The sequence below is a fragment of the Euprymna scolopes genome, chromosome 14 (assembly GCF_053919585.1).
Source record: "Euprymna scolopes isolate OS-2025 chromosome 14, ASM5391958v1, whole genome shotgun sequence".
Lineage (NCBI taxonomy): Eukaryota > Metazoa > Mollusca > Cephalopoda > Sepiida > Sepiolidae > Euprymna > Euprymna scolopes.
This window is the reverse complement of record NC_136495.1, coordinates 59,140,995-59,154,786: the sequence shown is the minus strand read 5'-3', so window position 1 is coordinate 59,154,786 and position 13,792 is coordinate 59,140,995. Positions and strand designations below refer to the sequence as shown.

The window sequence follows — 13,792 nt, the reverse complement described above, 5'->3', positions numbered from 1 at the left end:
ATAATCTGTTTGTTCGTATTATAAGCTCTATCTCCTATTTGGTTTTATCGAGCTTTTACATCTGGCTGAGATAACTTTATAAATATTAATTCTTTAATATTTATAATATACTTTAATTTTAACATCTTGGATCATTTTGATAAATTTAATTGTTACTTTTATCTTATATATATATATATATATATATATATATATATATATATATATATATTCCCAAACAACACCCAACATGGAAAACAAACATCTCGAGAATGAAATTCTAAAACTGAATGAAAAGATGGACAGAATAATCGTCATGATATCCCACAAACAGGATAAGATACTAACCAACATCAACGAAATTATAGAATTCCTAAAAAAAAAACAAGAACATTTAGAACATCTAAAGGAACCACATATCCGGAATGAAGCGCTGAAAACAAAAGAAAAAAACCCTCCAAACATGGAAAACTCTTATTAAAAAGAGAAAAATGGCCTACTACCGTGCAGTCAAATGCAGCAACACCGCCCTGACCTACAGGACATTTTTAACCATGGAGGAGCAGTTTATCCCAAACAAATTCCGAGAAAAAGTCACACCACAAGACACAGAGCAGCAGAAGAAAATAAAAAAAAAGCCATAAACATATCAAAACTACAAGCTGAAATCGACATACAGGAGGACAGAAAGATACACCTCACAGAGGAATACACCAAAATCGACGATAAAATACTTACCGACATCAGAAATCTATGCCCCAAGGAGACCCACCAATTCCTTATTGGACCTAGGGAGTCTGAATGCAGAGAAGAGGAGGAAAAATCCAAAAGAATTATCGAAAGGAAGATAACCTGGCTGAAAAATCTACCGGAAAAAGAAAAAAACGAGCAAGTACCGAACATGACCAGTCAAACCTACCAAAAACAATACAATCATACCCGATTTCAACAGCTGGAGAGATTTCGAAACAAAAGTAAGAAACGAGACACACATCACTCTCAAACATACCCACACAACAGACCCAAACACTCACAACGAAACGACCGGAACATATTCATACCATACACCCATCCCCACCAACAAGCTCAACCAAAACTCCCATCAAGAACACCACACATCCACACAAGAACACAGACATCATACAAACACAAATACTACTACCAAAATGCTCCAAAAAACAACATATCAACAACCGACAACCCACCACCACATGACAATACTAAAAGATACAACCTCCCACAACAATACGAAAACAGGTACTATCAACCACGTCACCCAACTCAGTCCAGAACCCACTATCTCTTACTCAACCCCACCCACACAAACCACCAAAAATCCCCCTACTTAACAACGCCCACTGAAACAACCCAATGGAACTAAACCACCCCTATAGATACCACCTAACACAAAACAGTCCTTACAACACCCACCCCAGTACGCCACAGTACAAAACCGACCCCAAACATACCCCCACACAAACTCAACCAATCCAAATACCCCAGGTACCATCATAACCCATACATCCCTACAAAAGGACACAACCAACCTCCCAACCGGAACAACGAAACTAACGACCCTCACAATCATTTTTAGGAATCCCTCACAAAATGACAACACCAGACTATATAACAAAAAAACCCAAGTCATTAACCTATCTACAGAGACACTTACAAAGGACGAAATTGAAGTACCAAAACTAGGCCTCAAGTTCTGCCCAACTCCCAAAAGTAACTTAGGAGAGTTAAAGAAAGACCTTAAAGAATTTGAACGCAAATTTAGACTCATAGATATACTTTATGACAGAGATAACACAACAGATGATTCTCTAGTGAAAAACAAATCAACATACTTCCCCAACAAACATAACAACACAAAAGAACTAAATACTTTCTTTGAAAAGCTCTGGAACCTCAACTCCCAACAAAAAGAAAAACCCACCAGTAATCTAACACGAAAACAAAATCAAGCACTTAAAAAAATCCGACACAATAACAACTTAGTTATAAAGGAAGCAGACAAAGGTAGTGCAGTGGTTATCATGAATGAGAACTTCTATAAAACAAAAATTTTAGAATCACTAGGGGACGCAAATTATTACAAACCAATTAGCTCTAACATAGACGACACAACCATATCTAAAATAACAAAACTCTGCACAACATACAATAGTACATTAACTAAAAAGAAAAAGACTTCCTTACAAACTTCACAACAAAAACAAACATTTTCTATGGGCTACCCAAAATACACAAATCTAACCAGGTAAGACATGCCATCAACATACAAAAGTCGGAGTACATAAGCAGCCTAAACCCCAACGACCTCACATTCATGCCCAACAAGCAGACTTAGCAACCTAATAGATATACTATTACAGCCCTTCACCAATCTAGTCAGAAGTTTTGTAAGAGATGACACACACTTCCTTAGCTCCCTACCACAAACAGTAGACGCTGGGACAATACTAGCTACATTCGATGTTAGCAGCCTATATAGCAATATCCCACACAACCTAGGAAAAGAAGCTATCTCATATTGGATTGGCAAACATACACAGACTTTACACCCCAGATTCAATAAACAATTCGTGATTGATAGCATTGACATAATCCTCAATAACAACTCCTTCCAATTCAATAATGACAACTACATCCAAATACTAGGCATAGCAATGGGTACTAAAATGACACCGACATATGCCACCCTTACACTCGCCTTCCTAGAAGAGACCCTTTATGAAAGGATAGAGCAAAAGTACGGGCACAATATAAAAACACTCTTCAGAAAATCTTGGAAAAGAAGCTAGACGACTGCTTTATCCTCTGGAGAACCACATGGGGGGATATCAGAGAACTCCACACTTTGCTACAAAATCTACACCCAAAAATAAACTTCACACTAGAACAAAGCCCTACAGAACTACCTTTCCTAGACATCCTAGTAACAATCAAAAACAACAACATAATCACAGACATCTACCACAAACCCACAGACACTCAACAATACTTCCACTTCAAAAGCCACCATCCTAAAAACTGTCTAAAATCAATACCCTACTCCCTAGCACGTAGAGTCTGCATCATAGTAACAGACAGACACCTCCATTCGACTAGACTGAATGAACTACAAATAACACTGCGGAAAAGAGGATATCCACTACCACTAATACCGAAAGGTATTCAACTGGCTGAAAAAATTCCAATAGACCAATTAAGAATCTCAAAAGAACACAACAAAGAACAAATTTTAGCATACGTCTCCACACACAACACAAACAACCCAGAACTATTTACACAGATAACAAAAAACCTTATCCTCCTCAATCAGAATGACAAACTAAACAACATACTTAAAAGAACAAAAATAATAAAAAGCAAACGCTAACCCAAAAACTTAAAACACATCCTGACTTCCTCAAAACTCGTTCCACATACTACAAAAGGACTTACAAAATGCAACAAACCGCGATGTGGAGTATGTGACATAATAATAGAAGGTACACATACACATTCAAAAACCCAACACAAACATTCAAAATAAAAAAGGATCTAAATTGCACCTCCAGAAATGTAGTATATGCACTAAGATGCACAACATGCAACAAATCCTACATAGGCGCCATCAAAAATTTCAGCAATAGAGTGGCCTTACATAAGAGCAACATCAAAATTGCAGATAATAGACACATCTATGTTTCAAAACACGTACACACATGCAGTGGAAACAGCTTCAAAATAATGCCAATCTTCCAAACAGACAATTATTTTTATTTATTTACACAGGAAAAAAACTTCATAACGAGATTCACTCCTAGACTAAACAGAGCCTAATATCAACACAAAAAACATGAAATGCAAGGCACACTCGCATGCGCATCCATATACATATACACACTCACACATAAATCAGAACCGACACATTAAAACACACACACGCACGCGCATACGACAACACACAGACATAACACCCCTATCTCTAATACAACTCACTGAACAATACCAACCCTACTTAACCTCGAAACCAACAACACTAGGAAACACCTAGAATCATAGTATAATATCTGTTCCAACACCTCGCTCCCCCTTCAGCTTGTGGAGGAGAAATCTCTCATGACTGAGACAACTATCATCCCTTCTATCATCCCCCTCCCATACCTATCCCCCTCCAATTGGCCCCTCCCCTCTGGGGAACGAGATCTTCCTCACACTAGGAACCGATCCTGGGTATGGCCATACCCACATGGGGAGACAAATAAATAGAAACATTAAAAAAATCCCCTATACATATTTTTAAATACACCCCTCTATCTAAACAAACATAATATAAAGAATACCCGAACAGTCTAAGACTGAAACGAAAAATCACAATGCTAAAATCTAAGAATCCAAAAAATAAATATCAAAATAGAATGAAAGCACCCCTACCCTGTTTTCAGAAGAGCTGGTTTCCCCCCCCCCTCCTCACACATACACATTAGTAACGACCTTGGATCACAATTACCTTTCTAGGGAAGCAAATAACTTAATAATACTATAAAACAGTACACACATTCTGAAAACCAATAAAAGTAAAACACACACACACATACACACACATCCTACCCTAAAGGAAAAAAAACACAAGCAGAAAGAGAGAGTGAGAGAGAGAGAGAGAGAGAGAGAGAGAGAGAGAGAGAGAGAGAGAGAGAGAGAGAGAAACACAACACAGGAGTAACCACAGCCCAATAAAACAGTAATAAAAAATTGAACATTCTAATGAATAGTAGACACTTACACATTTCCACCTCTTGGAATCATTTCAAATGAACTACGAAAATGCTATTTTTACATCTCCAACACATTTTGAAAATAATTTCTGAAGAGGACGCTTCACAGAACGTCTGAAACGCATTAAAAACGATTTCAATGATTTAAAAACATTATTACAATGATCTAAACATAATTCTCAATGAAAAACCAAGACACAGAATAATAAAATAATGTTAAAAAATACACATTGTTGGTGACCACCCCCTTATTTAAATATACATCTTTCTTTCGTTGGAATTTCTTAACCCATTATATATATATATATATATATATATATATATATATATATATATATATATATATGATTTTATGTATCTACATGTAAATATTTTCAGTATTTACTTCGAAAGTACTCGATACTTAAGTAGTACTAGATAGTGAGTTTTGAAAATATAGATGGCAATTTAGCTGCACATAATTTTCTGCGTGTCATCATCGTGAGGATTAATGTTATTTCTTGTTTTTATATATCCCCGTGGCACTAGTTTTGCTAGTCAGTCACTTAGATTCTTATTTCTTCACAAACCCATTTATAATAAGCGCGCGCACCTGTTTTTGTTCTTTTAGCGAGAGTTCTTTTCTTTGTCATCGCAGATGATCTAGTTTTAATTTGGAAGTTTATTTACATTTTATGCTATACTAGATTATCATTATTTTTTATGTTTTCGTTTATTAATTATTATCATAATTATAATTATCATTTCTGTTATTGTTGTTGTTATTATTGATAGTTTATCATTTTTTTTCCGTTGTCTTAAGGTAGAATTTATTTTAGGTATACATATGTTTACTATTAAACTCCTGCGGTTTAATAAATTTTGGGATTGTTTAAAGTTTAGGAGATTTAATTACTCATTCAAACATAGTCTACATGGTCCGTCTATCTTTCTACATGTGTTGGCTTGCCGCACTGTTTTCCACTTTTATTGAGTTCATAGTTTTTATTTGGCATTTTTCTAATGTCTGCTTTTAAAATCCAGAGAGGCCATTCCTACGTAATATGTTTTGTTAACCGCTTTTTTTACAAAGAGGTTACCACATATTAAGGCCCGGAGGCCACTCCAGGATAAGCGTTAATGTGTGTATTGTATTTATTGGGACAGTAGCGCAGTAATCGTTCGTGGTGGAAAATTTGTATAATTAAATTATTTACGGGGATAGTTCAATAAAAACTTGTTTACGTTAGACTTGAAGACGACAATAATATGAAGTCAGCTGGACCAGCGAAACAGAATTTCACAGACGGGCAGTTCTAGGGAAGAAACTTTGTTCATAGAATCCACGTTTAGGTTTAAGCACTGATAGAAAGTGGCGGAATTTATTGAGAGTGATTTTGGCTAGACGAGTGTTTTTTTTGTGAAAGATTGGCGAGGGGGGAACTATAGATTAGACCTCAGTCGGACACTACCCGCGAAAATAACGACAGAGCAGAGACAGGTTCAAAACGTCTCTTCTGTGGGAAAGGGGTGCAAAAAAAAGGAAAGGGCACCTCTTACTAGATTTCGCAGTCGGTTTTGAATTTTGTTAAGGCAGGATAGGTTGCTCCGAGAAGTCCCTGACTAGATGTGATAACAGTACTCCATTTTAGGGCACACTTAGCTCTTATACTGATAGAGAATTACAGTAGCTCTAGCAAACATTGTAGTTTGGTAAACAATGCTTTTTTGTTAGGCATTTATTTTATATCGGACATGTTTTCTGATTTCTACAGTTATATTTTTTTATTCATTACTATTTCTATCAAGATTTGCAACAATACTATTTCTAGTTATTATATTTTGTTCTTTGTGTTATTTTTGTTGCTGTTATCTTGGTTACTTTTTTTTAACTAATTTTATTTCTTTTTGATTGTTCACATTTAGTATGTTATATATATATATATATATATATATATATATATATATATATATATATATATATATATGATGATTGCAACGTCTTGTCAGACGAGTGCCACTCCTTCATGAGTCGAAAATGACTTTAGTCCTGCCGGCAAAATTCACACGCACAAGCAGACATGACACTAAAGAGGGTCACTGGTGTATATACATATATATACATGCACGCATGCATACATATATACACATGCATACACGTACACACATACAAATAACCCACATATATGCATACATGCATACACATTACATATATGCATACATAGACATACTTATACATACATAAACACACACAAGACGGTCATTGGCATACATACATACATACATATATATATATATATATATATATATATATATATAAACGCAAATATACATATCTACACATGCACACATACATATCTGTAAACATGATGATAGCAACGTCTTGTTAGACGAGTGCCACTCCCTCAGACATTTAAAATCCATGAGCCCAAATGTCGTAGGGAGTATCTATACAAATATGATGTTACAGAGTCTTAGCTTTGTACGACAGCTAAGTCTCTCTCTCGGTTCAAAATGTTGAGATCCAGCAACAAGCAAGAGCAAGATAGCCAGCAACAAATTAAACTGCAGACCAGCTTAATGCGGTACTGGTCTTCCGCTTTATGTTTTTTTTTAAATCAGAGATTTGCTTCTCCTAGAAAGGTTGCCTTCACCACGGCTTACGGGAGCCCTCTCCACCCCAATGCACATATACACACACACAAATATACACGGTGCTAGTTGGCCGTTGACCCAGAAAAAGAGTTCATTCGCCCTTTGGAAGGTCTTGTTTTTAATCCTTCAGGGAGACTAGCCGCCCTCCTTACCAAACAAGTCTGGTGGGGGAACCAGTTTAGTCGCCGGTGACCCGACCATGAGGCAGGTAGTACTGAGTTACATGGTACCAGTAGCATATGACATGACCTGACATAAACATACACACATATATACATACACCATGAATAATACACATACATACGTATACAGACACACATGCATACATACAGATATACATACATACATGCACATATACAAATACATACACACATACCTATATCCATACGTACACATATGCACATACATATATACATACACGTACCTACATATACATACACGTACATAAATATGCACTCATACACATATACATACATGCTCATACATACATACACATATACATGCATACATACACATGCATACATCTACATACATACACACATGCATAAATACACATACACACGCCTATATACATACATGCACATACATACATACACACACAAACATATATACACATACATATATACATATACACATAGATATACACACATATACATACACATGTACATAAAAATACATACACCTATACATAGATACATATAATGATGGCAGATCAATTATTACATGCTTCCAGCATTTTAGACCTACACGCGCCACAACTTTTCCATAGCAATAGGACCATTTTTTATAGACAAATGCCTGAGGGAGTATCTATACCCGATGGTGTTACAGAGTTTTAGCTTTGTACGACAGCTAAATCTCTCTCTCGGTTCAAAATGTTGACATCCAGCAACAAGCAAGAGCAAGAAGTCAAACTGCAGACCAGCTTAATGCAGGTACTGGTCTCCCGTTTTATGTTTTTTAACACAGATTTGCTTCTACTAGAGGGGTTGCCTTTACCACGGCTTACGGGAGCCCCCTCCACCCCGCATACACATGGAAATAAACACATGCGTACATACAAATGCACGTCAACATACGTATGCTTGTGCACACACATACAAACATAATCACGTAGAGGCACACATATACGCATATACACACATGCACACACATACGTACACACATATACATGCAAAATACACATGAATAAATAATCCAAAAGTCATAAATAGTAAGTGATCAGCACATAATTTTCCAAACAAATCAACGTACGAACCGACGAGAAAACAGTCCAACTGATATTGATTTAAAGCCGCTTGGATTTTTTTAAAAATAAAGTTTGTTTTAGATTCATTCTTCTGTAGCACATGACAACAATATAAACAAACTCGCACATAATTTTCCAAACAAATCAACGTACGAACCGACGAGAAAATAGTCCAACTGAAAATGATTTGAATACGCTTGGCTTATATATATATGCATATATATATATATATATATATATATATATATATATATATATATATAAACACACAGCATAACCCGGGGGGAGGATATAACTCTCTAATATCCGGGTTACACTGTACATTAATACAGGCGCTAATTTGGGACCAGAGAAAATTACTCTTATATCTGTTTTTCTTATATTCAGGTCTCTTATATCCGGGTTACACTATATATCTTAATAGAAATAGTAATGGATAAAAATATAACTGTAGAAATCAGAAACCATGTCCACTACAAAATAAATGCCTTTTGCTAGAGCTACTGTTCAAGTAGATATCGCACAGCCGATGCAATTCTCTTTCAATATAAGAGATAAGATCGGGTTTCTATTCTGGCTGTAGGCAGTTGCCTGTCTAGCCGCACTGATGAGCTGTGAAACAGCGAAACAGTACTGTATGTGGATGACTATATATATATATATACTTATACTTATTACTATAATTATATTTGATACTTACAGACACTAGTATTTCATCCGTTCGGGAATCATCAGCACAGGGTGTCACGATTACCGCTGGTCAGGAAATTCAAGCTATATTTGACAACATTAACAAGGAACAAATCGCTCGGCTAACTTTAACTGCGAGATGTATAGTTGAAATTAACATTTATATATATAATATAAATGTTATTCAAGACGGCCGAAAGTGATCTAATGATTACAAGATCATTATTTGCGCAAGTGGGCTTAAGTGACCAACTTATTTTCATTTCAACATAAAGTGCTCGAAAATAAGAACCGAATTCTTTAAGGGGCGGACATAATAATTACTTTAATTATTTTTAATAAGTTGGAAACATCAGTGATATTAATCAATTACTATATATTCGTAAAACGTTAGGTTTTCTGTAGTATTAAAGGGTTGTTAAGGCATAACATTTCATTTGAAAATCTAAATATTTTCCATTTGCTTAAAATTTGATCCTCAGATTTTAGGGGACAATTTGAGAAATATTCGTTTAAATCAAATTTCTTAAAGCCGCTTAGGCTTAAAACTAAGCTTCAAATTTCGAACATTTTTCAAATTTCGAACATTTTATTTAATAAGGTTTGATCACACTTGAAACAAGGTTCTGGAACTTAGGTTTAAGACCTGCTATTTTATAAAAGGAACTTTGTGTGTGTGTGTGTGTGTAAGAGAGAGAGAGAGAGAGAGAAAGAGAGAGAGAGAAAGAGAGAGAGAGAGAAAGAGAGAGAGAGAGAGAGAGAGAGAGAGAGAGAGAGAGAGAGAGAGAGAGAGAGAGAGAGAAAGAGAGAATTTGTTCCCTATGTACTCTTAAACGACTGGGTCGATTAAAAAATTCACCCACATGCACTTTATGTGACTGGCAGTGTTCTTAGGTTTTGTATCGTAATGTCTTAGATAAGTATCGATAATCGAAAATGAAAGAAGTGATAAGCAATGTAAACTACAATGTACTGGGAACATGGTTACTGCGAGGAGGCATGTGAAGCTTTCTCCTAGTGCACCGCTGGGGGGGGGGGGAGTCCTCAACTAGAATTAATGGATATAATTAAAAAAATGGGCGATTTCACCGATTTCGATGACAATAAAATATGGGGAAGTGAAACATTCCTTTATCCTCATTCAAATCCGGGCAACATCGGATTTCCCTGCTAGAAGTACCTAATTTTTCTTCTTCGAAACATAAATGTGAAATAAAACTGTTCTCTCCGGAGAATTAATTTTATTATTAACGTGCATCTTGAAACTGGTATTTATTTGTTCATTAAAAGTGACTATTATAAACTTAAATCTTGCTTTTTTTTTAATATGATAAATTTTCAGTTCTGTATTTTCTTTATTTTTTCAGGAATTCAACTTTTATTCTCCCGGGGTTGTGCGACGAAATATTTAGACGAGCGGTGTATTGTACAAAACATGACGAATGGTTCAATGGTGCGGCAGAAAAACGTCTGCTTCCGGACATGCGCAACGAGTGGTTGCAACAGCGAAAGTTTGTCACCAAGAGGAGCGGCTACCCAATTGACACCGCATTTATTAAAAATAGCTTTCTTTGTGTGTTCTCACCGTTTATATTAGTAGTTGTTATCGATTCGTCACAGATCAAATAAATTAATTGCTAAAAAATAACAAAAAAAAAGAAACAATAACAAAAAAACAAACAAACAAACAACAACAAAAAATGAGGAGCTAACTTTTTGTCAAAATATTTATAAGAAATAAAGTATGACAACAAAGTTAAAGTGTTCAAATATTTCGGACTATCGGGCGTATGTGGTTGTCTAAGAACAAAGCAACTTTGACTTTTCACAAATGATTCAAGATGGCGATCGACATAACCAAGGGCTGATCAATTTATAATAGCTGTTCAATATTCATCATTTTTTGCCCCCGCATTTATTTGGAAATCAATTAGATTTTAATGACCCCCCCCCCAGGATAAAAGGGATAAATTCGGGTCTATACCAGTTTCTTTCCGGTTGACTTTCGCATACTGTAAAAGAAACGAATATTAGATCTGTTGTTTTGTTTTTCGTCACAAAGTCGATTTTTATTATAAAGAAGTTTTATTTAAGAAATAAAAAAGATAAGGGAGATATTAAATATTTATTATTTGGTGAAATTTTATTTTATTTAAAATAATTTTTAACAAACAACCGACACATTGTCCTTATTTGTCAAAACAGAAGATTATATTTTTCCAGTTGTGTACTCTTTCGGCGTCCAAAACTCTCGTTTTTAAATTGCTCTATTCTCTAATATATATATATATATATATATATATATATATATATATATATATATATATATATATATATATATATATATATATATATATATATATATTTATATAGTTAGTTAGTTAGTTATAAAATATATATGGCGATTAAGCTACACTGAATATTCCGCGTTTCATCCACTCTAGGATTCTTCAGGCTTATGCGCGACTTTTGTGGTTGTCTATCCTTTTTATACACGCACCTTCTATATATATATATATATATATATATATATATATATATATATATATATTTATATATATATATATATATATATATATATATAGCCATCCACATACAGTACTGTTTCGCTGTTTCACAGCTCATCAGTGCGGCTGGACAATATATATATATATGCATATGTATATATATATATATATATATGTATATATATATATATATATATATATATATATATATATATATATATATATATAATGTGGTGTTCCCTCTTCTCAGCTTTTGTGACGAAAAACAAAACAACCCAGGTTTATGATTCATTTGTTTACAGCGTGCCCAATAACCGATGTAGATCAGATCTTTCGTCTGTTCTTATTTCTGAGGTCCTAAAAATCTAATTAATCCCAACTTCGAATACATCACGAAAAACCTTCCTGTATGTAAAGACAAAACGGCAATTTGATTGGCTCTTTTGCTAAAATAATTAATTATAATAGCATAATATTTGTTTGCTTAGTTACTGAAAATGTCATTGAAGATCAGCTCCAATCAAAATAGTACCATAATGTTTCAAGCCTAGAGCGCATCTAGATCCAAACATAATATTTCTTTGGGGTTGTTTATATTTATAAATAAATTCTTCCCCGTTAACTCCAGCAATATTTGATTTTATTTGAAGGTAGTCGATAGCGACTAGTTTATAAATATAAATAAACTCAAGGAAACATTAAATTTTGATCAGGAGCAGCTCCATGTTTGAAACTTTTGGTCCTATATTGATTCAACCTGATATTCTGTAACATTATATATATATATATATATATATATATATATATATATATATATATATATATATATATAAATTGTTTCTAATCAGTTTTTGTAGGATTATTTTTTTACTTTCACTAAAGAAAAGTAAAAAAAACAAACAAAACAAAAACACCTTATATTTCGCTGATGGCCGATCGTCAAATGTGTTTTTAGTCAATTTCATTTCTAAAAAAATCAATTTTTGTCATTTCTCGATCTATACACTCGTTGACGATAATAAAAACACACACACCGTTGGTTATAAAAATATTTCGTTTATTCCAAAATATAACCTTTCTGTTTTCTAATGACAGTTTGACAAATGGTGGTGGTGGTGGTGGTGGAGAAGAATGTGTTGCAAGCGACCTGTCTTGTCGCGTTCTCTTGACTCTGTTTGTCTCTCTGTATCTCTTTTTATTTGTCCCAGATGACGTCAACATCCCAACCATGTATTGTTGCAAAAATGTGGTCAAAACCGCTGACCAGGGATTTTATGTCCTAAAATTTGACCCCCTCCCTTTGACGTCATGTCCTGAGTTTTGCATCTAGGCTTGTGGATGAATTTTGATTGACGTCACTCTCCGGGGATCTGGATTATCCAACAAGACTTCGTGTACGTAAAAAAAAAAAACACCAAAAACCTGTAGATTAAACAAAGCAAAATAAATTACTCTGTATTCGTTATAACAAATACAGGACGATGTCATTTTAATAATGATTCTGATTGTATAAAATACTCTTCCGAATAAATTATTGATTCGAAGTACACAGTTTTCTAGCGAAGAACCTTTGTGAAATTTCTACAAAACAAACCGACGAAACAGATTGATTTTGTCGGACGAAAGATGTCGAAGACAAAAATTGGTTAACAAAGTGGCTTTACTTTATTATATACCAGTTGATAATAATACCAGTTGATAATAATACCAGTTGATAATAATACCAGTTGATAATAATACCAGTTGATAATAATACCAGTTGATAATAATACTAGTTGATAATAATACCAGTTGATAATAATACTAGTTGATAATAATACCAGTTGATAATAATACCAGTTGAGTTTATCCGGTGTTTTGCTGTTCTGCTTGATTTCTTCTTTCTTTGCGACTATGTCGCTTTTATCATATTATTATTATTATTATTATTATTATTATTATTATTATTATTATTATTATTATTATTT

General features: G+C 34.2%; 1 protein-coding gene across 1 annotated transcript in view; it reads left to right on the top strand.

The window, feature by feature from the left end:
• Window positions 1-10,976, top strand: part of LOC145293035 (uncharacterized) — a 289,606-nt gene extending 278,630 nt beyond the window's left edge. Inside the window, exon 3 of the mRNA XM_080139332.1 lies at window positions 10,686-10,976. Within this exon, the coding sequence (XP_079995458.1) occupies window positions 10,686-10,915 (230 nt within the window). The 3' untranslated portion in view covers window positions 10,916-10,976. The remainder of the gene's footprint in view (window positions 1-10,685) is intronic.
• Window positions 10,977-13,792: the final 2,816 nt, after the last annotated feature.